We start from the raw sequence: 26,365 nt of genomic DNA, 5'->3' as shown, positions 1-26,365 counted from the left end.
AAGCTTTATGTCAGAGCTGGCAGTCTTGAGAAAAGCAAGTATTGATCTGGTAGATAGTTGAGCCTGGAAACTGGTAGGCAGTCTTGAAGGTGGGTGAAAAATCCAACACAAGCAGTGTGAAAGCTGTTCAGCCTATACCTGAGCATTGAGTTACTCAGATGCAGGAGCCAGAGTCAGAAGATTGGTAAGAATTAGTGGAAATCAAATAGTGCCTTCTGTCATCAGCCCTCTGCTGTGTTGGTGAGTTGAAATACCACCTTCAAGCCACCTGCAGTGAAATGTTACAATGGGAGAAGCTGACAAGCCAGCAGTTACATTATCTAAGCAAGCTATAGTGCTGGTTGAGAGAGCAGCATGCCAGAGGTTCTACTGCAAAGGTCCCTAGTTTAAGTATCCTGCCTTTAAGAATAAGCTGTGTTCCGCAGGCGCGGAAGTGATTTTCTCCCAAGAAAGTTTTACAAATAAAAGAATAAAACAACAATAAAATTACAATAAAATAAATATCAGTTAAAATGCAGCAAATAATTAAAATATAGAGCTAAATGAAAATCAATCCCAAAATGCTTTTCAACCACCTCTAAAAGCTGATGGGGGTGGAGGGTGGGGGTGAGGTTGGCAAAGCTCAATGGAAAGTGAATTTGACAATTGTGGAGCTACTGCTGAGGTGACCATTCTTCTAGTTAGTATATACTCCCAAATTGGCAAGTCAATGTCTAGCACCTTTGAAGCAGATCTTAACACTCAGGGAGGTTTTACCAACAGCCTTTACCAAAGGTGTCATGGACTTTGAAGAAGCACGAACTCAGGGTGAAAAGGAGAAACGAGCTAAGATGAAGGCATGTTTGACAAACCCTCACTGTGATCAACTCTAGTCCGAAAACCTATGTCCCCACTGTGGAAGGACATGTGGATCCAGAACTTGCCTCCACGGTTGAGACAGTGTTCATGGAAGACAAGCTTACTCAGCCACATGTGATTGCCAAAGAAGAAGATGATATTGCAACTACAAAGCACCCACAATGGACCATGGAAAGCAAGCATATCATGCAGCAATCTGTCCTGTTGCTGAACTATGAATATCAGCTGCCATTTAGTGGAAACTGAGAAACACCTTCCTGGACATAATTTAGATTGGGAAACCTGCTCAAAAGCTTGCAGACGGGCAAGGTAGTTACAGTCAAAGACTGTCTGATTACCTATTTGTAAGGATTCCCATTACCACAAAACTCCCTAAAAGGACTGCAGTGAGCCAAATTTGTCTATCCATGACTTCAACAGGACAGGTAAAAGGTAAAGGACTCTTGGATGGTTAAGTCCAGGCAGACTTGACTATGGGTTGTGGCATTAATCTCGCTTCAGGCCAAGGGAGCTGGTGTTTGTCGGCAGACAGCTTTCCGGGTCATGTGGCAAGCATGACTAAACTGTTTCTGGTGCAATGGGACACCATGATCCACCACAGTAGTACCTATTTATCTACTCACACTGGAATGTTTTCAAACTACTAGGTTGGCAGGAGCTGGGACATTAATGGAAGTTCACCCTGTTGGGTGGACTCGAACTGCCAACCTTCTGATAGGCAAGCCCAATCTGGTTGGGCAGGCTGAAAAATATGCTTGAAGAAAGGAATTGATCTCATTGAAGCAGCAGATAAAATAACACTTTTGAGGGATTTGGTGACTATGAGAGATTTCTAGAAGATGAGAGATTTCTAGAAGATGGGCTGGTGGTATCTGGAAAAGAATATTTGGTAATAAGACTTGAGATTTTAAAAAAATTCTTTGAAATAGCTGATGCAGGATAAAAACAATGATATCCAGAGTTGTCTGGATATAGCAAAAGCCTGGCTTAACAAGAGCACCTGCATGCAGAGTACAAGAAGAGGTCTAAAGTCAGATGCTGTTCCAGATGGGTGATATGAGAAAACATTGTTCACATCTGCAGTACCACAGGTTTGGTTTGCTAATAAGGAATCCATCATATTCAATGATCACAGAGCAGCTGATAAGCAAAACAGGAATAAATATACATGATTGTGGAAATTACATGCAAATATATACTACTACTACTACTACTACTACTAATAATAATAATAATAATAATTTATTATTTATACCCCACCCATCTGGCTGGGTTCCCCCAGCCACTCTGGGCGGCTTCCAACAGAAATATTAAAATACACTAATTTCTTAAAGATTAAAAGCTTCCCTAAACAGGGCTGCCTTCAGATGTCCTCTAAAAGTCTGGTAGTTATTTTTCTTTTTGACATCTGGTGGGAGGGTGTTCCACAGGGTGGGTGCCACTACCAAGAAGGCGCTCTGCCTGGTTCCCTGTAACTTGGCTTCTCGCAGCGAGGGAACCGCCAGAAGGCCCTCGGCGCTGGACCTCAGTGTCCGGGCAGAGTGATGGAGGTGGAGACGCTCCTTCAGGTATACTGGACCGAGGCCGTTTAGGGCTTTAAAGGTCAGCACCAACACTTTGAATTGTGCTTGGAAACGTACTGGGAGTCAATGCAGGTCTTTCAAGACCGGTGTTATGTGGTCTCGGCGGCTGCTCCCAGTCACCAGTCTAGCTGCCGCATTCTGGATTAATTGTAGTTTCCGGGTCACCTTCAAAGGTAGCCCCATGTAGAGCGCATTGCAGTAGTCCAAGCGAGAGATAACTAGAGCATGCACCACTCTGGCGAGACAGTCCGCGGGCAGATAGGGTCTCAGCCTGAGTACCAGATGGAGCTGATAAACAGCTGCCCTGGTTATAGAATTAACCTGCACCTCCATGGACAGCTGTGAGTCCAAAATGATCCCAGGCTGCACACCTGGTCCTTCAGGAGCACAGTTACCCCATTCAGGACCAGGGAGTCCTCCACACCTGCTCGCCTCCTGTCCCCTACAAACAGTACTTCTGTCTTGTCAGGATTCAACCTCAATCTGTTAGCCACACTCCAACCTCCAACTGCCTCTAGACACTCACACAGGACCTTCACCGCCTTCACTGGTTCTGATTTGAAAGAGAGGTAGAGCTGGGTATCATCCGCATACTGATGAACACCCAGCCCAAACCCCCTGATGATCTCTCCCAGCGGCTGCATATGGATGTTAAAAAGCATGGGGGAGAGGACAGAACCCTGAGGCACCCCACAAGTGAGAGCCCAGGGGTCTGAGCACTCATCCCCCACCACCACTTTCTGAACAGGCCCAGGAGGAAGGAGCAGAACCACTGTATGACAGTGCTCCCAGCTCCCAACCCCTCTAGACGGTTCAGAAGGATGTTATGGTCGATGGTGTCAAAAGCCGCTGAGAGATCCAGCAGAACTAGGAAACAGCTCTCACCTTTGTCCCTAGCCCGCCGGAGATCATCAACCAGTGCGACCAAGGCAGTTTCAGTCCCATGATGAGGCCTGATATAGGGCATATAGGGCAACCCCCCAGATGATGATGCTCCTCAGAAGCAAATGTCTTAAGGACACACTACAAAAGCAGTCTTTGTGTTTAACGCCCCTCCCCCCAATCATTTAAAAGAAAGGAGATTCTTACTAAATACCAGGAAGAAATTTCTGACAATAAGAACTGTTCGACAGTGGAACAGTCTCCCTCAGTTTGTAGACTCTCCTTCCTTGGAGGTTTTTAAGCAGAGGTTGGAAAGCCATCAGTCATGGATGCTTTAGCTGAAATTCCTCTATTGCAAAGGTTTGGACTAGATGACCCTTGGGGACCCTTCTAACTCTACAATTCTATTTACAGGTAGGTAGCCGTGTTGGTCTGAGTCGAAGCAAAAATAAAAAAATTCCTTCAGTAGCACCTTAAAGACCAACTAAGTTTTTATTTTGGTATGAGCTTTCGTGTGCATGCACACTTCTTCAGATACACTGGAAACGGAAGTGTCAGACCCTTATATATATATACAGAGGGTGGTGGGGGTGGGTGGGAATGGGTGATGGGCTGGTGGGAGTGGTAAACCTGTGGATGGCTGTTAATGGCTGCTGATGGCTGCAATTAGTCCTGGGGGGGGGGGACAAGGGCTGAGGCGCTAAAGAAAGCTTGATCATGCATAGTGAGATAAGAATCCGATGTCTCTATTCATTCCAGGTTTTAACCAAGCTTAAATCCATGGAGCCACCCGTTTCCAGTGTATCTGAAGAAGTGTGCATGCACACGAAAGCTCATACCAAAATAAAAACTTAGTTGGTCTTTAAGGTGCTACTGAAGGAATTTTTCTACAATTCTATGGTTCTATATTTTCCAACTCCAAACCACCCATTATGTTTTTCCTTGTAGGGAAAGCTGTGGCCTAGGGAGATGATTTTGAGCTGGAAAACTGAAGTTAGAGGAGAAAAGGTTAGAGTACCTCTCCGTTCCCTGCTGTTTTCCAGACTTCCACTATAGTTTTGGTAACAGCAAAAATAAGCAAGAAACATGCAGAAGGAAATAACTCAGAATTGCATGTAACATCTAGTTTGGTCTTAAGACAAATATTTCATGCATGGCAGACTTAGAATATGTTTTGGTAACTATTGAGGTTTTCTTTAGAGCTTTTAAGAGGTGAAAATACATAATGTACAAAGACAAGATTCATACAGTCATACCTCGGTTTAAGTACGCCTCGGTTTGAGTACTTTCAGTTTAATTACTCTGTGGACCTGTCTGGAATGGATTAATCCACTTTCCATTGCTTTCAATGGGAAAGTTCGCTTCAGGTTAAGTACAGACTTCCAGAACCATACTTCGAGTTATGTACGCTTCAGTTTAAGTACTCCGTGGACCATCTGGAACGGATTAATCCACTTTCCATTACTTTCAATGGGAAAGTTTGCTTCAGGTTAAGTACGCTTCAGTTTAAGTACAGTCTTCCAGAACCAACTGTGTACTTAAACCGAGGTACCACTGTACTTAAAACTCCCCTACAAACCAAGCCACTCTCATTCTCATTTCAGAGATGGAGTCAGAAGTACTGAGACATATAGTCAGTAGCGGTCAGAGGTAATGGGCCAAAATGTTGTCGTGTGTTTTTTTTGCTTCCCAGTGCTTTGGTTGCAGCCTGCTATTGAGTGGGGAAGGGAGTGAGGAAGTAGGTGAGGTATAGACACAGTGATTCTCTCCTCCTTGATAACCAGCAGTAACACTGGTATTGAGAAGCCAGGTAAATAGCACAGCCCACCCTATCCTGCCAACTGCTACTGCAGACAGTGGTTTATCCAAGGCCACCAAACAAGTTCATAGTTGAGTATGAACTTGTTTCCAAGTCAAACATCCTGCCCACAAAACCATACTAATTCAGCAATGATTTACACAACTTCTGTACACAGTGGCTGAATTAATCCACTGGCACACCAGTGTTTCGGTAGCACTAAAATGGCACCTTTGAAAAAACAATGAAAGCCATATATCAGGCATGTACAACCAGCTCATCGCAGAAAGGGAGTCATGGTGTATAAGGCAATTCACATTATCTTCCCACAAACCCAATGCTGATGTGAGTAGACCCCCAGTTGCCTTTCCAGTGGGTAGGCAGCAAGGTTTTTGCTCCATCCCCTTGGCTAGGAGAAACAAGAAAAGACATGTTGATTAAGCAGATATATACAGATCTGCTTAATTTTCAGCTGGTAAGGCTGCAAAACGTGACACACCACTGGCTGCTCACAGCTGTAACACAGATTGCATATAGCTGTGACTAGAACATACAATACTGTATATAATAAAAATGGAAATTTGTTTTACCATGAATTTCTTAAGATCCTGATGGAAGACATTCTTAGACTCAGATGACGTCTCCTACAGTCCTACGGGAGTACCAGGAAGGGTCCTTTCAAGCCTTTTGCCTCCTCTCCACGGGGAGGAGTCACCTCTCTAGAAAGCATAGACAACTCCTCAACCCCAAATCGATTGTTGGACTGGCAAACCACAAACCCTGGGCCTAACTGAAAAAGACTCACAAGAAAAAAAACAGAAAAACCCAGAGACAAAGAACAGAAACTGAACTGCCAGAAACAACACAGGAACCCCTTACTCCACCCCCCCAGAAGATAATGTCCTAAGAAGGAAAAGAGCCCTAACAGTATCTGACAAAGCAGGCAAATCCATAAACTAGTTCCCTCCCTGCCAAATGCAAGCAGGGGAAGGAGAGGTGTGCATAATGTCTTCCATCTGGATCTTCAAACAGAAATTTATGGTAAAACAATTTTCTGTTTTTGCCAAATCTATATGGAAGACATTTCTAGACTGGCATATAACACAGCTGCAAGCAGAAACCCAGAGGGGACTTCCTCTGCCAATCACTTTACTCATTCATAGGCCTCAGCAACACAGTCCGATGAAAATTTGTGTCAGCTACCACAAAACAATTTTGTGATGTCTAGAGAAAGGGCCAGGGAGGTCCATGTAGCTGTCCCACAGATACCCCCCACCAAAAGTTCTCTTCAAGGCAACCAAGACTGCAGCACTTCTCAAAGAATAAGCTGTGATGATTTGGGATGCAATTGACCCAGTGAACAATACACTTCACTAACTGCCTCCTGAAGCTAATGGGAAACGGAGGATGATGAGATGTTCTTTTCCCAACAGAGAAGCCCAAATAAGACACAAACAGCTACTCACACTTCCTGAAATTGCATGACCTCTTGAGATAAAAATGAAAAAAGTATGCTATTCACATTATTGGAAGTAGGAAGGATTCTTGCCAAACAAAGATAGGTTTACATCCTGTGACCTAAGAAAAATGGAGTTCAGAGAACCACTTTATCAGGATGGAAAATAAAATGCAGGGGTCAGCTTCCAGCTCCAACACATCTGGCTGAAGTGATAGCCACCCAAAAGATGACTTTAAAGGTCAACCATTTCAGAGTGCAAGTGGCCATCATCTCAAAGAGGTCCCATAAGAACTGGGAGCACCCGATTCAATTTTTAAGAAAAACAATCTATGGACAAGTGGAGGAGCAACAAGTGCCACACTTTTAATAAATCTTTTACAAAGAGGGTGAGCAGACAAAGGTGGGCCTTCAAGACTAGCCAGTACATTGCTCAGTCCTCCCAAACTGGCAATATTAAAAGATCCTATACTGCCAAATTCACCAGGTCCAGGAACCAAGGCCTCCTTGGCCAGTAAGTGGCCGTCAGCATCACTTTAGCCTACACTGATGATCCTTCTTAAGCATTTTCTGCATTAAACAGTGCAAAGGCATATAGCAACCCCAGAGGGCACTCAATCTCTAAAGCATCCATACCCCATGGTCCCAGAGACTGAAAACAAGAGAAAGGTATCCAGCTGGCCATTGTACTATGAAGCAAACTGATCTATTATTGACTGATCCAAACAGTGGACTACTAGACAAAACACCAGGGGTTTTAACTGCCACTTGGCCTCCCTTGTTGATACCTGGCTCAACCAGTCTGCTGTTTGGTTGTCCACTCTGGCTAAATGTTCTACCTTCAAGCTGAATAAATGCTGCTCCACTCATCTCAGAAGTTTGTCCGTCTCCACCATCAATTTCACACCTCACTAATAACTGATGTGAGCTTTGGCAGATGGGTTATCCATCCTGACCAGAAGATGATGGCCCTAGATGTCCATCTCCAGTTGCTTGGGTCCAACTCCATTGATGCTCAACTGCGTTTACTCAGTGGTCTACACCTCCTGAGTGGCCTTATTAACTAGAAAAGTTCCTCAACTGCAGATATACAAGTCATGAGTGCCAGTTGGGAAGGCTCCTCCAGAGATGCACCCACAGTTAGGTGCTATGGAGTCAGCCACTAGACCAGTTATTTCTTCATTGTCAATAGGATTTCCACCTGCAGATGATGCCTCACTGCAATGAGGTTCTGATAAGGGTCTTTGCAGTGATCGAGTGTGCAGCTGAGTCCATGACATAAAGTCAAAACATGACACCAAGCTATCAGATCCACTAAGCAGTGCCCAGGGCAAGATGAAGTGCTGTCACTCACTCTAATGTCAGACACATGGAGAACTAATTTGTGTCCAGGCAAACCCCAAAGTGTGCCCAATACTACGGTAAGTGGGAGAGAGGGCAGTCTTCTTCACATTAATCACAAATCCTAGGTCATGCAGGCAGGAGACTGTTGCCATGGTCACCTGAAGATCCTGGCCCCTGGATGGAGCACGGATCAGAATGTTGCCCAGATATGGATTATTGCAAATGCCTATGGTGTGAAAATGAGCCCAGTGCTATCAATACCTTGGTGAAGATCCTCATTGCTAAATGAGACTAAAAAGCAATGCCTGGTAATGGTAGCTATTCTCACTGTAGGTGAACTGGAAAAACCACCAATGGAAGGTTGGATCGAGGCATGGAGATATCAATCAAGGTCTCCTCTTCTTAGTGCTGCCATGATGGACCTCAAAGTCTGAAGCATTTCTTCTCCACACATTTGCTGAGCCTACTGAGGTCTAAGATGGCTCTGTTGTATCTATTTTTTTTTTTGCTACATGCAGGACTTTGTTCAAAGAAGTAGGGAAGACCCTCTTTGCACCCACATCCAAGGGCTGAGAGGAAAAAGACTGCACATGAAGATCTTCCTAAGTCAGTTCTAGGACCCTGTGAGCCTTGGCCAAAAGGACCAGAAAAACATCAGAAGCAAATAATTTCAGACTGAACTACCTCCAGCCCTTCCTCACCTACCCTTCCTCTCAGGGGGACAGGGGGATCCATATAAGAAAAAGGGGCTTCAGAGCTCACCACCAGAGTTGCCTGCTGATACTTCCTTCTAGCCTCAGGATCAGCAGCTCCTGACTCTTTTATGCCAGCTGTCCCAGCAACAACAGGCCCCATCTCCACCACACATTTCATAGCATGAGACCTGGGCTGACTTGAAGAAACAGCCCTGGAAGAACAGGGAGGAGGTGGGGATCCCACAGAACTAGAATTTGCTGCCCCCTGTTCTATTTATGGTGCTTGTAAGACTTTGTAGATGGGGTCCTTCCTCTCCCCTCCCTCAGAACTACACTGCAAGGAATACCCAACCTTTCTGAATCTCCTGGAAAATAAACTTCCTGACCCAGGAGAAAAAACAATGGAATTCCTCCTTCCCAGGAAAAGACACCAGGAGTCTCTGTAGTAATGATGTATGCATTGCTGGCCTAAAAGCTACAGAGATGGGTTCAAACACAGAGACCTGTTAGCCAAGGAGGTGCTGCAGTCAAACCAGTCCACTGTTGGGAAACCATAATAGCAGGAGCCCACATAAAGGAGAGATAGAGTCATCAAAAATATGCAAACAGTTTCCCAAAACCTCAGAAAAAAAAAGATGGGAAACAATTTCAGCATGCCAAACCACTTGTCAACAGTGTGCAATAACAACCCTACTTCCAGGCACTAGTGTACCTGCTGGTTATATAGCTGGGATCACAATGCCAGGAACCACCAAATGACTGGGCAATCACCAGCCTGACAGTGGGGGTAGTCCAACACTGATGGCTATGCTGGTTGATTATTGTGGACCATCCAGAAAAAAGGCACAGAGGAAAACGGCTGCTTCAAGCAACAAGAGAAAACAAAACGGCAGTCCTGCTTGTTAGTGGACATGCCACCCACCACACTCGTGTGCCCAAAGACTGCCCCATCAGAGGTGCAATGCATTCCAGGATCTAGTAAGACCCACCAGATTCAAAGAAATTCTCCCCTTCCTCCACACCATTCAGAAAGGACAACAATGAGAAGAGGAGGGAAAGCACAGCAACCAGGGAAGAAAAAGACAGGAACACAAACAAAAAGTCAAGAGAAAAATAAACACCAGAGAGGAGAAAACACTCATAGATCCAAGTAATAGCACCACAAGAAAAGGACAGACGTTAGGGACAGAAAAAACTGACTGACAGCAAGAGTACACAAGAACCCAGCCTTCACCAACCGCAGGCAGGGTTGGTCTGGCTAGAAATATGACTCCTCCCTTTGGAGAGGAGGCAACAGGCTTGAAATGACCCTGCCTGATCCTCCAGTAGGAGGCATCATCTCAATCTAGGAATGTCTCCCATCTGGATCTGGCAAATATCTGTTTCCATAGAACTAAAGAGATGATTCCATCTTGTCAAGTACAATATCAGCTGATGATCTTTTATTGCGTGATATGGATCTATTTGTGATCCAGCTGGAACTGCATTCGGTGTTTAAAGCTTCAGTTTCTTGTGCTAGTGTGGGGGGTGGGGAAGTGAGCACAACAGTGAATTACCTGTTGTCTCTGTAGTAGGATAAGGATTCTTTTCTTCATTTTCATTAGGCTGATATTCATCTACATTGCTCTGGCAAAAAGAAAAGGGAAAACCATAATAAAGCTTGCTTTGGTCATTCATCCCATTTTATTCATTCATTCATTCATTCATTCATTCATAAATATGATTAGGCAAAGCAAGTTGGGAGGTAACCAGCAGCAGACCTTATTAGAAGGTGGAGATTCTCCATCGGCAGTGATCGATTTCAGTTCAATTTTCTCCTCCTTTGTCTCCCCCTCCACAGCTGGCTTCTCAGGCTCCTGTTTCTTTTCAGGACTAGCAGTCCTAATAATTCAGCAAAAAAGGGAAATGCAAATGTTCACAAAATATGGAATGGTGTTTTCTGTTACAGACTTCCATGAGTTGTTGTTTAGTCGTTTAGTCGTGTCCGACTCTTCGTGACCCCATGGACCAGAGCACACCAGGCACTCCTGTCTTGCACTGCCTCCCGCAGTTTGGTCAGACTCATGTTCATAGCTTCGAGAACACTGTCCAACTGTCCAAGTGCATAGCTTATCATGTCAACAAGCACTTGGTACAATTCTGACAGGAACATGAGGCAGAGGTGTTCCCCTATCTCCTTTATTCTTGCTGACCCCCCCCCCCCAATATTGAAACTCCAATGAACAATGTCTGTTTCATATTCATGAAGAAGAATTTGATATTGTGAGAAGAAAATAATGCCTTCTCATAGGAGGTCATTAGAGTATGAAAAGGGATGGCTTTGAGGACCCTCCTAGGCTATCAGCTCAACCATTTCATTTCTATTATAACACAGTCCTCACCTCTCATTAATTTGAGCTGGTGACATGCCGTTAACTATATAATAAGAGAATTTCAAAAATACAGTGGTTTGCAGCCTATGGTAATTTAAGGAAATTCATGGAAGAAAACTTTCTCATGCTCTCCTCCCCTCTGCAGCTCCCATGCCTCATCCCACATAATTCAGAATGGCCCCAGTTTTCCAGAGGGGCTTTTCAGGGGGTAGAGGGGGAAAGAAACTTATTTTCATTCTTTTTCTCTCTCTCCACCCACTTTACAGATGCTTTTTCATCTGATGGAAGTTTCCACAGAATTTGAAAGATTAACAGATGCTGGCTGAATAACATGTAACCACCAAATCTGTTTTGAGACACACATGCACAGAAGCATTAATTTTGGGCACTGAGTGGTTTTGGCCATTCTGATGTTTAAAACCGAGCCACAGGAAGCACTAGTCTCTAGTGAGCCAACATGGTTGACCAGTACCATGTTGTCAACGCTGCCATTTGAATAGTTGGCTTATCAGAATGAACACAGAAGGGAAAGATAATCTACTTTTATCCTACCTGTAAGTTACAATACCAAACCAGGGATGAAAAATGTGGCTGATTGGACATGCCTTTACTATCAAGAACCATCTAGGGACATTGTTTTATACCAAACTAGAAACAAAGGGTTTACCTAGCTAGTTTTTTCCTTTCTTTTTCCTCTTCTTCCTCTTTTTGAGCAGATGTCAGGCTCTCAGCATCAGCAAGGTTGTCCACAGCAATGGCCAAAAAGACATTTAGCAAGATGTCTGTTTACATGTTTCATTAAAGAAAACATGCTTAGATGCAGCCCCAACTACGGAGGTTGGAAACTAGATCCGGCTAGTGGGAATGATGCTTAGCTCCACACAGACCAGCATGCCAAGTTTGACAGGTGGGTGGGACCGCCTACCTGTCAATCACCTGATGTCAGGGGCCCCATTTTTGCCTGCAGAGGTTGAAATCAAACTACAGGCCAGAAAAGTGTGCAGCACTTCCTAAGCTTTGATAATCAACTGAGTGTTGGTACGGGGGAACTGCTGCACAAATGGCTTTACAGGCACCATTGATCAGCTGACCTGCAGTGGCTTCAAAGCCCCTTTTGTTCAAGCTCCACATTTATCTGTCCCACACCTGATCCTTATATGATCTCAGGTGTAAGACTGGTGGCCGTGGCTTGGATGAAATGACTTTGTGAGTCTAATGAGGAGGCCTGGTAGGCCTAATCAGGCCCATAACCCAGAGGTTCCTTACCCCTGACCTACAACATGCCATTGCACTCACTTTCCTGTTTTTGTTCTGGCCATAATCTGAGAGTTTGCTATATAGTGTCAGGGCAGGTCAGCAATAACTCATATCGTGTCAGTAAAGTTAACTCTCTTCATTCAAAGAAACAAAACAGCACAGGAGGCCAGGGCCAGTGAATATAGCAACTCTTCCTAGTAGTTCTTGCCCCAATGAGGCAGCTGCAAGGACTGAAGGTCCCCACCTTCTCACAGCTCCCTAAGTTTTCTCCTCCCCTGGCCCTTTCCAAGCAATCTGAGACTCTTGATGCCCTTTCTGTCTGTGTTCTGTCCTCTTCATACCTTTTCTGGTTCTAGGAGACCAGAGGGGAGGAGAAGTGGTCATAGCAGGAGGGGGAGCCCACCCCCCAGGCTTCTTCAGTAGCCTGACTCATCTCTGCCTCTCGTGTCCCCTCCCCTCTAGCCTCCTCTGCATCCAGTGGGTCCATAACCAATTTTTGACCTATTAGAAAATTGTCCACAGAAATATGGCCCACCCACCCCTGTACAATATCACATGCTCCAGATCTACAAATGATTCCTGTAAATTTGGCACATCAATGGAAATGTGCACAATTTTTTAACGACTCACTATGTGTTATTAATATTCAAATATTAAATCAGCTGCATATGGAACACATGCACAATATTACATGCCTCCATATCTTAAAATCATCATGTGATTAGTCCACACATGGTGCTAATTTGGTGCTTTTCTGAAGACGTATGTGATCAGTTTAAGAAAGCTGAGCGCTATGCTACCATACTAGTTAGAAATACACAGAATGCTGCAATTCTTCATATTATTTTTTATAGTTTAAGATGGATTTTCTTTTCAAAGAAATTTCCATGTTTAAAAAACCCACATTGGTAACAAAAACTTCACTTCTTTAGTATATTAATGTAAGCATACTCAATAAAACAATGATAACATGGTTCTTTTTTGTACTTCAAAAATCTTCCTCTCCTTTCCTTTTGCTGTTTTTTAAATTATAGTAAGTGGCAGGGTCTTACTACTTAAGTGCCAGCTTCAGGTTTTGAATTACTAAGATCCTGCAAAATGCCCTCAGTGGGATCACTTCCTCATTGCTATCATTACTGTGGGATGCACCTGCTTTTGATTCTTTTAACTGCATCTCCTCTGCTCTGCTCCTCAACACTACTTGCATCAGAAAAAGTGGGTACTGGTCCATGAAAATTTAGGTAACAAAAATGTATTTGTCTTTAAGGTACCAAATATCTCTTTGCTGTTCTCCCTATTGTCTCTACTCACTCATCCATCTATCCCTCCTAAAGAAGCAGGTGAGAGAATGACATATTCAGTCAAAATGAAAAGTTAGTTGAGGAAGCAGGTGCAGGTAGCGAGGGAGAAGAGCACTAGGGACCAAGAAGCTCCAGTTAGCAGTAGCCCTTTGGCTCAGTCATGGACCTCAGCGTGTGCCTAACCATATCAACCTTTAATGCTGTCCCTACAGTTCAGCCCAGTTGTCAAAGAACACAAAGGTAGTAGCAAAGGATACAGTTTCCACAGATGAAGAGGATTATGAAGTAAATACAGACCAACATTCCTGGAAAAGAGGGGCCGCCATAAGCCATGATCCCATCATACATCACCGAATTCCAGTCCTCCCCAGTCAGGATCTAAATGACACATTCCCACCAATAGGGAGGGACACAATGTTAGACAGCCTGCAGAAAACCTGCAAAAAAATCTGTTAGAGGAAAGAACACAAAATTCTATCTTAAAGAAGCCCTTCCTAACATGTACTGCAACCTCCATTCTTAATGTGGGTTATGGAGGAGAAGTGCCTTGGCATTTGCCATGTACTACTGAGAGGAACGGGCATCTTTATCCATCATCTGTACAGTAGCTTGTCTTTGCACATTAATTGACATTACAAATGTCTTGTAGCCTCTCTGGTGACACCTGTGACATAGATATCACACACTAAGGACTCGTTTAAAATTTGACTGGGGACACAGCTGAAAAGTAGATTTAGTGTTAACATTTGATGTGCTCTTTTGGGCACAATGAGGACAGTCTAGATTCTAGAACAGGCATTGAATACATCTCTTATGCAGATTATTCACAACAGGGAGTCTTTTATGAGATCTCACAGCATTAGTCTAAAATGGTATAGTCCTCCAAGATTGTACCACATGCTGCTTCTATAGGTTTGAAGTAGCCCCAACAATGTTGTTAACTAAATAACTTGAGCTTTGCATCTCCCAAGAGTCCTTCTCCCCATAATAAGCCCATTCCTCCATGAGAGGTTAGGCCATAGAACCTCTCAGATGTGGCCCCTTTGTTATGAAAATCTTGTCCCCAAGGAGGCCCACCTTAGCACATCTCCACCTGCTTTTAGAAAATGCTGCAAAATTATTATTTTTAACTCCAACTGGCTTTTAATTAATTTTATTATAATTTTATTGGCACAAGAGCTTTATTCACCATGTTACACTGTCACAGAATCTACGGTCATTTAAATAAATCAAATAAAGCCATACCTGAAACACAGTGAGCAGCGACTGGGGAAAGTTGTCAAATGTGCTTCTCCTGGTTTGCATCTCATCAAAGTTAAACTTGCCCCCAAAGAGCTGCATCCCTAGGAGGGAGAAGATGATGATGAAGAGGAAGAGAAGTAGCAGCAGGGAGGCGATGGAGCGCACAGAGTTGAGCAGGGAAGCCACCAAATTACTCAAAGAGTTCCAATACCTGAAGAGCCAAAAGAAAGGTGGTTACATTTCTTCTGTCCAAAGCAGATACTGCTCATCTGCATCAGGTACTGTATCACCTTCCGGAAGGCTGTCTGGTGTCTATAAACATGCCTTTTCCAAACAGCCTGTGAAAAAATGAATCATTCATGAGCTTCCCTAAGATAATGGGACCTACGGCAGTTAATGAGCATTTTTAAGGCCACATGTGAAAAACACACAAGTCCTCCACCACTTCTGCACCTATCATGCCGGGAAGATTACTTTTAAAAAAGTGTTATGAATATACAGTAATTAGTAGGTGCTGCTTCAGTAAGTTACATTCTAGCCAACCTCATTACAACACTCACAGCTGTTCAAAGCAAGCCAGAATACCTCACTCAAGAAATCAGCTCAGTGAAAACCAACAAGAACAGATGGGAAAACAGTTTGGAATCAAAGCCAGATTGGTTGAAAATCTGGTTGGTGTGTGCTCATTCTTGGATGAAGGGGACCAGGCTTCTTGATTTCTGGGGAATTGCGGTGGAGTCATCATAATGTTTATACTGGGCCAATCCCACAAAGCAGAATTCAAATTTATCTTGATAACTTTCAGCCCTTGTGCAATTTATTTATATGTTTTAAACACTCACACCACACTTTTCAATTAAAATTTGCAAGGCAGCTAACAATAAAAGAAGAGTGTAAGTTATTTTATTAGCTAATGACAGCTAATAAAACACCACTAGAACTACAAGATAAAACATCACAAGAAAATTCAACAGAATCTAAAAGAGAAGGCAGGTAAAAATTCATTAATAATTTTCATTAAAAATCTGGTTTAAAATAAATCCTTAACCTGGTGCCTAAAATGCAGCAATAATAATGAGAGCACTCAGAGACAGCCCTCTAGTGGCGAACTTAAAATAGGCAGGTTCCTAAGGTAACAGGCAGACCTTTTGTGCCAATGAAGCAGTTATCATCACAAAGAGTCATATAATGAAGATAGAGTTGAGCTGCGCAAATGGTTATGAGAATCTTCATCATTGTGGAGTCAAAATATCTTATGATTATGAAATGCTGGAGGAAAAGAGGACTACTGCAATGTACTGTATGTGGGATCCTATATAATAAAGTCCAAGTTGTCCCTGCGTCCAAGCTGTCCCGTGTGTCCCTGGGTCACTGCGCATGGGCCCCAGGGACACAGGGATTGGACGGAGAGACAACGGCCAACCGCCGCTCCGCCAACCATCGCTCCGAAGCCCAGTCTCATGCTGGAGGTGCGCGGTGAGGCGGGGGGGGAAAGAAGCGCTCCCCCCGGCAGCCTTGCCGCGCACCGCCGGCATGGGACGGCGCTTCCTCAGCGAACACAAGCAGGCAGACAGCCCGCCTGGTTGCCTTCCCCGAGGAAGCCGAAGCGGCAGCGGGCGCCGAGGGAAGCCGGCTTTGGCTTGGCGGCGGCGGGAAGAAGGGGAGGAATTCCTCCCCTTTTTCCCGCCGCCGCCAAGCCAGTCCCCGAGCCTAAGTGCGGCGCGGCGGGGGCTTTTCGCCGTTTGCCTTCCCGGAGCGAAGGGGGAGGCAAACGGCGAAAAGCACCCGCCGCGCCGCACTTCGGCTCGGGGACTGGCTTGGCGTGCGCGGCGAGGCGGCGGGGGGGGGAGGAGAAGCGCTCCTCCCCCCCGCCGCCTCGGCACGCAGCGCCGGCATGGTACGGAGTTTCGGAGAAGGTCTCCGAAGCCCCGTCTCATGCGGGAGGTGCACGGCGAGGCGGCGGAGGGGGGGGAGAAGTGCTCCTCCCCCCCGCCGCCTCACCACGCAGCGCCGACATGGGACGGGGCTTCGGAGACCTTCTCCGAAGCCCCGTCTCATGTGGGAGGTGTGCGGCGAGGCGGTGGGGGGGAGAAGCGCTCCCCCCCCGCCTCACCACGCAGCGCCGACATTGGACGGGGCTTCGGAGACCTTCTCCGAAGCCCCGTCTCATGCGGGAGGTGCGCGGCGAGGCGGCGGCGGGGGGGGAGAAGCGCTCCCCCCCGCCGCCTCGGCACGCAGCGCCGGCATGGGACGGAGTTTCGGAGAAGGTCTCTGAAGCCCCGTCTCATGCGGGAGGTGCGCGGCAGGGGGGGGGGGCGGGAGAAGTGCTTCTCTCCCCCCGCCGCCTCGCTGCGCACCTCCCGCATGAGACGGTGCTTCGGAGACCTCCGAAGCTCCGTCCCATGCCGGCGCTGCACGACAGCAGCGTTCTAGCGCCCGTTTTTAAACGGGGTGAATTCCACTAGTCATTATAGAAAATGGTCTGGAAACATCAGTCAATTCAGAATACGCCTGCAAGATGGCTAACTGGGACCAGGCAATACAAGTATATCACAACAGTGCTTCACTGGCTCTCAGTCCATTTCTGACCCTGATTCAATTCAAGGTGCTGGTTTTGATTTTTAAGGCACTTTATGCCTAGGATTGGTTCTCGAACGCTTTGTGACTCAAACGTTTTGGCTCCTAAATGCCACAAACCTGGAAGTGAGTGTTTCAGTATGTGAACATTTTTTGGAAGCCGAACATCTGATGCGGCTTCTGTGGCTTTCGATTAAGTGCAGGAAGCCGCACCTTACTTTTCGAACATTTTTGGACGTTGAACGGACTTCCAGAACGGATTCCGTTCGAGAACCAAGGTACAGGAACAAGGAAGAGAGATACCTCTCTTCACAGGAACCTACCTGAAACCTGAGATATTCAGAGGCCCTTCTCCAAATGTCCCACACCAAGTGAAGTGTAACTATGGAAGAGGGGGCCTTTTCAGCGATGGAGCTTCAACTATGGATTGTCTTCCCCAGAAATGCTCACTTAGTGCCTACCGTAATGTCATTTTGGCACCAGGAGAAGACTTTGTCCTGACTCTCTGCACCTGTTTTTATGCTGTACTTTATTATTCTTGTTACTAAATTATAATTTTTTATTATTTGGGAACTTTGTTATAAGACAGTCTGAAAACAAAACAAATAATGATATATATTATCTAAACAGCCACATACATATGGCAAGAAGGGAGAGTCAGGGATGGAATAACTGGTAAAAAATGATTCCAGAAAGTAATATTTTCCTAAGACATTACTGCACATAAGATTTCTACACAGAAATGAGCAATTTGCCTTGGGCTGCATAAACTTCATTAAATATAAAAATTAAGGGGGTGGGGTGGGGAGAGAAATACCTTGTGATTTTAAAAATTCTTAGCAGTCGCACACATCTCAGAACTGAGATACCCAGTGGTGACATGATCTTTGTTTCCACCAAGATGGTCTCTAGGATTCCACCACACACAATGAAACAGTCAAAGCGGTTGAAGAGAGAAACAAAGTAGGCTTGAAGACCCAGGCTGTACATCTTCAGGAGCATTTCAGCCGTGAAAAGAGCCAGCAGTACCTTATTGGCAGTGTCTCATAAAAATAAATAGACAAATAATGATCATTATAGTGGCACTAAAAGACAAATAGAACAGAAAGACCATAAGAACAGAAATCTTCAAATTAGGTTTTATCCTAATTTGCAACTGCTGCCTTCAACAATTCATTACTGTGAACTTTTAACCTGTGTTTTGTTTTTAGAGACATTTTGGACAACTTTTTGAATGTTGATAACCTAGGGTTGTAGCCAATGTTAGTTAGACAGAGGGCACACCCATAGCAATTACTGGATATGACTAGCTTAGGCCCATTAATTTCAGTGGGTCTAAATCTGAATACTAGAACAAAACAAGATGTAACCCTTGATGTCCAAACTCTATTTGAATTTTAGTATAATTTTGTTTAATCTCTATTCTTGTTTCCCTTTTCTGATAACTGTTGCAGCTGAATTCTACCACACATCTGATGCTGGTCCTGCTAAATGCCACATTATAAATTAGCTCAAAACAATAAGTTTCCCCCCTTAAAATATGCTGCAAATGACTGAGGTTGCAAACCCAACACTCTTTGTTCCTGAAGGGTTTAGGATGGCATATATTCTCACCTGTTCACTGGTAGAGAGGCATGCTAGTATTGGGAAGATTCTGCAGTGGCAGACACTACAGCTATATCCAGGTGGGTAGTAACCTCCCACTGGCAAAGTGAGGCAGAAAAAGCCCCAAAGATCCTGAGAGCCCAATCCTTGAGTTCCTCTACTGCACCAGCCCTGGAGCTGCTACAGCAAAACTGGGGGACGACGACGACACCCCACTTCTTCCTTCTTGGCAGTAGCCAGCAGGGCCTTACACATGACAGAGGTTCCACCACTCTGCAACTAATTCCCTGCCCCCCAGTTGAGATTGCTCTGCAACATAATTTATATAACTCTGAAAAGTCACTCCTGATTTATTCCAGTGTTGTGTACATCGGTCAGAATTACTAGATAGCTATGACTGTCCTTTATTCTAGAAAAATGGCTTTTAAACTACATTCTGAGGAATCCTGTGATTATTTGGAAGCTTATCAGGAATTTCTCAATGGAGAAGGTCAGCAATGGCAGATGAGCTTCCCTGAAATACAGCTAGTCCATCACTACAAGCTTCTGTTACGTGCACTCATGTTGGAATTTTGGATGTCTTATAGAGTGCATGCTCAGTTTGAATAGTGTGACTGAGGCCAAAGATTCCTGTACATGTTGCATGAGAACAGAATGAACACTCTAAAACATGCCCCAGAACCTGTACAACACTCAGAACATGCATAATAAATACACAGGGGTTCCTCTGAACACAAGTCCATGGGCAAAGGTGAAGGTATCAGGCAACCAGGTTGGGCAACTGCATATACAGTACATGCAAGAAGACTTTACAAAAGGGATGGGGACCCCCCCCCCCCCGAAGGCTGCATTCCAATACCCCACATTCTCTTACACACACACACACACACACACACACACACACACACACACCATTGAAATTTCCACTGGTGAAAAACTGCTCACTGGAAACAGTAGTTGTTTCCCTCCCAAATGCAAATAGCTTTTAACATAACTTTTAACAGATTATTTTGGGCAATGAAATTACAGGCACAAGGGCCTGACTTAGATCAGAGACCACAGTTAGGGGGAAAGGGTTAAAGCCTCTTTACTCTCATACCAGACACCCATCCAGATCAGGCACCCAGCATCTGCAATTTGCTGCTTTCCCCTCTCCTGCCACATCTCCTGATAAGTCCAGAATCAGGAAGATGGTTCAAGGAGCAAGAGCCCTGGGGGCCTTATGTCTGAGGTGACACGAAGCCCAAAGGTTAGAGGTTCCCCATTCCTGTATTACATAGTTTTGATGTTTCAGTCTAGTCTGTGTCTTGTGTTTGTATTGTTGAACAGAGCACTGGGGACCCAGTTATTTGATTAGTTTAATGGATTAATTATACTATTATGCTCTTGGAACATGGGGCTGCATATCGTGGCACCTTAGTGCCTGTTCATATTCTCCCTTCCCTATGCTAGCTGGCCAGAAAAATGATCATAAGAACCATGGAGCAGAATAGAGAATATTTTGAGAAGGTACAGTTTTTAATATTTTGTATTTTTTCCCTGGTACTTATGCAATTAAATGGTTTTACTTTTTGAACACTAAGTTCAGTTTATCTGCACACATAAATAAAATTTCAATTAACTGTAATATTATGTACACTCTCATAAATAAAACACAGCATTATTTTAACAAAACAGAATCCTTCATACCTTGGACTTCAGTGAGCCAATCTGACTGGTTATAATGTTCAGAGGCAATTGTGAGGGTGTTAAGAAACACAAGGAAGATCACGAGCCAGTAGAACACATTGGATTTGACAGCAGCTCGACATTTCCGCCTGCAGAACCGATTCCATCTACGCCAGTAGCGACTTGAAAAATGGAAAGAAACCTGTAATTATGATTGCTGTGTGCACCAAACAAGTTGTTTACAAAACCCTATGAGGTCACCTTTGACCTCCAATTATTAATTTGTATTTACTAGCCTAGCTTCCTAGAGGAGTGTTTTCTATGTTTGCCTGGACATGGAAGGAAAGAAGCAAAAGACAACACATTTGCACGTTGTTCAGTATAGTTGTCCAGTGGTCCAGCGAAGCCTACAGAGCCTTGATAGTACAAGAGGCCCTCTTGGGCATGGACTGCTGATGAAAGTGGGCAGACTATGTCTCTTGAATAGCCCTGCCTGTGTTGCACTGACTTCATGGTGCAATGTACACACATTTGTAGCAAGCTACAAATCATAGTGAAGACAGGAGTGCCTGGCGTGCTCTGGTCCATGGGGTCACGAAGAGTCGGACACGACTAAACGACTAAACAACAACAACACAAATAATAGTGCAAGCTCTGTTTTCTTCCTTCCTTATAATCTTTAAATTTCGCTTTACTAGTTGTGAATAGCAAGAGTTTATACAAAATGGACACTTACATAGGCATGCAAATTCTTTACTGCAGTTGCACATGCCCCTTTTAATCAGCAGTAGCTTGGGCCCAACTCTAAAAAAGAATATTCTCTTGGATATGGGTAAAATGAGCTGTTTATTGCTTCCTTTTTTGCTTTCTCTTCATATGGAAGTCAAGACCACACAAAGCCACTGACCCAAACACCAAGTTCAACCTCTGCTGTTCAGTTTGAAACCAATTTATGAAGATGAGCTCTAAACACCCCAAAGTGGGTGGTCAGTGTTGGTGGCTAGGATGCTATATCTTCATCTACCAGCAGCTACAGATGTTCCCCTGGCTCTTTTACATAAAACATTAATCTCTCAATTACCAAATAACTACAGGCATAATCTTTGCCCATAGAAGTCAATGGAAAAGTTGTCCCTTTCCTATCTCTCTAATATAAAATGCAACTATTCAGAATTTCATAGCAGAGGTTCACAGCCATCAAGATCCCAACAACAACAGAAACTGCCTTGCCCAGAATTATTTTCAGAAACTGTGTTAGCAAGGTCTAGCATTTTGTCCTTTGAACCCAAAGCTAGGGCTACTATTTGCTGAGACGGAGTGTGAGTACAATGCTATGTTATGTTTCCTGGAACACGCAGCCCCTCACGAGTGTCACAGTGATTTCTGGGAGTAATTACTAACCACACCAAGTATTTAAAGCTAATTATACAGCCCGTACTCTTCACAATTTAGCTTGCCTAGCAACCAGTTTTCAAGCAACACTTGGCTCCTAGATAATAAAGGCAATGGGTTTGTGTTTGTGTGTTTAAAGCTCATATTAAGTGGCATGTGCATCTTCCTTGGCTATGCCTATCTCTCTCAATCTCTTGCTATGGATAAGCACAAAATACATTATAAATCAGTAATCAGTAAAACAACATGCTATAAACACAATGTGAATCTTACAGCAACACTTTATCAGACAAACAGGTGCTCCTCTACAATTCTTATTAAAGAACAACATCTTATGGCACACTTCTCCAATCTTGCCCCTACCCACCCAATTCCTAGCCAACATGGCCAATTATCAGGGACAATGGGGGTTGAGGTACACCAATAGGATTGGGGAAGGTTGCCTTATGACATTACTAAATGTATGAACACATTTGACACCTACCCACAACACACTCAGAAGCTCCAAGGCCAGAAATATTCTCATGAGGGAGCAGCAAATCACCTTTTCAGTGAAAGCTGCATATTCAAGGAAAAGCCTGGAGAAGCCCTGGGAGACCAGCCCAGACTCTTAGTCTCCTCTAATTACTTACTTCCCTTTTCTTTCTTAATGGGTTTTCGCTTCATCATGGCTTCAATGGCCACAGGGGCGCCAATGTGGTAGCTAGTCTTGTTAACCACTCCAATCTTAATTGGATTTCCTCTTCATCAGAGTGGTAAAGGAAGTAGCTCAGCAGCCTACCAATCAAAATCTTTACCTGGCACTATACCATTGCCATTACTAGTTACAACAGGAGCAACAAGAAGATAGATGGAATGTTCATACAAACATTAATTTAGTCTTTAGTAAAGATGGGACTTTTTGTTTAAAAATCTTTAGTAAAGATGGGTTTTTTTGTTTAAAAATCTATTGCAGTGCTTACCTAAACTTAGATTTAGATATCCGGTGCCTGAAAGAGAGAAAAAAATTTTTTTATTGTATCTTAAGCATATGATCTGTTCTCTTAATTTCCATGCAAAGAGAAAGAACAAAATAAGAAAGAGTTACAGATTCTATACAGATTTTATTTTATTTTTGTCATTGAGGCCAAAAAACAATAAATGATGATATATAGCAGTAAGCAACCTAAACTGCATCATTCTAAATGTTTTGAGGATTATATCCACAATCTAGTGGGAAGGAACTGTTGAAGGCTTATCCTCCGTCCATTATAGCCAAACATGGGGGGAAGGGGTATAAATGTGATGGTGGTAGGAATCAGATAGATATGACTGATGGCTTATTTAAGTGATAAGATTCCAAAACCACCATGTCCCACTGCCACTACCCCTCTTCTCAAGGAGCCTGTCCATTGAGTAATTAATAGGCTCTTCCTGAATTGTATAGGTCTTGTTCCTTTAAGGCTCAGTCTGGAAACTGATTCACATGATCACTGTGAAAACTGCTTGTCAATCTTCTGAAAGCAGGGTTCTTTCCTGTGGCCAGCAAGATAAGTGGAACTACTAGTATACATGGCATTAAACTCTTTGCCAGACTTCCAGACAGTGGCAGCTACATGCATCCAGTTGGCATCAGTGACAGCATGGGCAGGATTTTCAAATAGGCATCTTGTGGCCAATAGTCGTGTAGTCAGTGCTAAGAAGGTAATATATATCTTATAACAGTTAATAACAGTCTTAAACTAGCTTGAAAAAGACACCAATTTATATCATTGGTATAGATGTGGCAAACAGCAAACAGCAACTATGCAACCTAGTTCCCCAGAGTGGCTGGGGGAACCCAGCCAGATGGGTGGGGTGGTAATAATAATAATAATAATAATAATAATGATGATGATGTCCTAAATCGTGCTGCAAAATGTTCTTGTCCCCATATAGACAACCATTCTTATCTGTTTCCAACCATTCCAACCATTCTTATCTGTTTCCAAATAAAGAAAATATTTAAGAGATAGGAAGATACCAGCAAAAGATGCTCCAAATAGAGTGCATCTCTCTTTTGTAGTGTTGTAAGTAATACATCTCGAAGCTACGAACATGAGTTTGACCAAACTGCGGGAGGCAGTGCAAGACAGGAGTGCCTGGCGTGCTATGGTCCATGGGGTCACGAAGAGTCGGACACGACTAAACGACTAAACAACAACAACAACAAGTAATACATGGGCAGATAGCTGCCTACAGTGGGATTAGAACAGGAGTGCGACCTGTTGCCTTGATGGACTCTTGTGCAATGATGGCACTTGCATTGCAAATGGGTACAATAATGTTCTTGTCTGACAATGCCATGGCTGGCAAACCTATAACAATGCTATGAACATGATGTAAATAATCTTGACAATAGCACAGAAGCTCAAAGATGCACCAAGAAAGAACCTACCAGCCAGATAACATGCACAACATTTGAGGAACAAAGGGAGTGTATAAGGATAAAAGTTAGATGTTTCCAAAACAAAATGTGAAGCAAATTGGGAGAGGTGCACATCTCGTCACCACAGATTGGTTAATGGTGTTATCATCCCACTATGGTGGTCCCATCTCTGACTAGAACCAAAGTATAAAAGTCCACACAGTGGAGGTTGAAAAGGATTCAAATTTGCTTAATATTCACCTTTGCTTATTCATTTCTCATTATTTGCTGGAACTAATGGATCCAAGTAACCACTTCGCTAAGCTTTTTTCTGACTTACAGACTTGGAATTAACTTTGAACTTAAGAGTTATTTTAGTCCCTTAAGTTTATATTTGGGTTTAAGGTTTGGGTTAAGTTCAGAGTGGATACATGGGTTAAGATTTCCACTAGTCATGATGCTTAATAGGTGACTTGGGCCACACTCTAACTCTTGGCCCAACCTAATCTATCCACAGAGGTGCTGTGATGATAAAACGAGGGTGGTAGTGGGAGGGAGGTATATGTATGCTTCTAGGAGGAAATATGAGATGTAAATGTAATGAATAAATAAATAAATAAATAAATAAATAAAATGATAGAGTAGAGATAATTACTGTAAAGAAGATAATTGATTTACTCAGTTTGTTGTTGTTCAATACTTAATGATTTTGGGAAGGGAACAGGGTAGTGGGAAAACAGGGCAGTGTTGGTGTATTGTTAGGTCTGTAAGTATACGGATGGGAAACAGAAAAGGTGTGGAGATGGAACAGTAACTTTAGTAGAAACTCCCATTTGTTTTAAAATGTTTGTCAGACATCACAAAGGCCAAAATGTTTCTGATTTGGGGGGATAAGACAAAAGACAATCTCAGGATTGTGAAAAAGCAACATATTACAGCCTTTACAGGGACACGGGTGGTGCTGTGGGTTAAACCCCAGAGCCTAGGACTTGCCGATCAGAAGGTCGGCGGTTCGAATCCCCGCGATGGGGTGAGCTCCCGTTGCTCGGTCCCAGCTCCTGCCAACCTAGCAGTTCGAAAGCATGTCAAAGTGTAAGTAGAATAGTTGGTACCACTACAGCGGGGAAGGTAAACAGCATTTCTGTGTGCTGCTCTGGTTTGCCAGAAGCAGCTTTGTCATGCTGGCCACATGACCTGGAACTGCTCCCTCGGCCAATAACGTGAGATGAGCACCGCAACCCCAGAGTCGGTCACGACTGGACCTAATGGTCAGAGGTCCCTTTACCTTTACCTTTACAGCCTTTACACAGGGAAAAGGTCAAAGAGAAAAGTTAACAAAGGAAGAAAATGGAACAATTGTCTAGGGAGAAATGCAGTTAGGAGCAAAACACTGAGAAGCAGAATCAATGTTAGATTCATTCTTTAATTTAATTTTAGGGATCCCTGTTTTCACTGGCTATTCCTTACAACACAGTTAAGAAAAACCATACTTCTACCAGCTCAAGAAATAACCATACTATACTGGGGGGGGGGGTTAATGTGGTTTAGTTAACTGGATTGTATTCTGAATATTACACCTGATATGCTAATGTTTCTGGAGGAAATGGAAAGTGGTTTTAACTGTTGCACTTACTGTGCAGAAGAGAAATAAAAGTAACAAAGTAGGTTTGTTTAACTGGAGCAAGGGTTCCACTTGGTATCCTTGCGCTGCAACAGAGGGCAGATCAACAATGAACATTAATGGGTCTGCAAATTATCAGTGCTTAAAGGTAAAGGGACCCCTGACCATTAGGTCCAGTCGTGACCGACTCTGAGGTTGCGCGCTCATCTTGCATTATTGGCGAGGGAGCCGGCGCATAGCTTCCAGGTCATGTGGCCAGCATGACAAAGCCGCTTCTGGCAAACCAGAGCAGCACATGGAAACGCCGTTTATCTTCCTGCTGTAGCGG

At 43.9% G+C, this 26,365-nt stretch overlaps 1 protein-coding gene across 26 annotated transcripts in view; it reads right to left on the bottom strand.

The window, feature by feature from the left end:
- Positions 1–26,365, bottom strand: part of CACNA1C (calcium voltage-gated channel subunit alpha1 C) — a 541,815-nt gene that overhangs the window by 121,936 nt on the left and 393,514 nt on the right. For all 26 annotated transcript variants that reach the window (XM_088676810.1, XM_088676812.1, XM_060279995.2 and 23 more), the window contains 8 exons: positions 22,993–23,019; positions 20,660–20,820; positions 18,183–18,408; positions 14,792–14,999; positions 13,804–13,924; positions 11,656–11,770; positions 10,377–10,497; positions 10,173–10,242 (listed from right to left, as the gene is read on the bottom strand). In XM_088676810.1, coding sequence (XP_088532936.1) covers positions 10,173–10,242; positions 10,377–10,497; positions 11,656–11,770; positions 13,804–13,924; positions 14,792–14,999; positions 18,183–18,408; positions 20,660–20,820; positions 22,993–23,019 — 1,049 coding nt within the window. The remainder of the gene's footprint in view (positions 1–10,172; positions 10,243–10,376; positions 10,498–11,655; positions 11,771–13,803; positions 13,925–14,791; positions 15,000–18,182; positions 18,409–20,659; positions 20,821–22,992; positions 23,020–26,365) is intronic.

Source organism: Zootoca vivipara, chromosome 9 (assembly GCF_965207765.1).
Source record: "Zootoca vivipara chromosome 9, rZooViv2.hap1.1, whole genome shotgun sequence".
NCBI lineage: Eukaryota > Metazoa > Chordata > Lepidosauria > Squamata > Lacertidae > Zootoca > Zootoca vivipara.
This window is presented reverse-complemented; position numbering and strand designations above follow the sequence as displayed.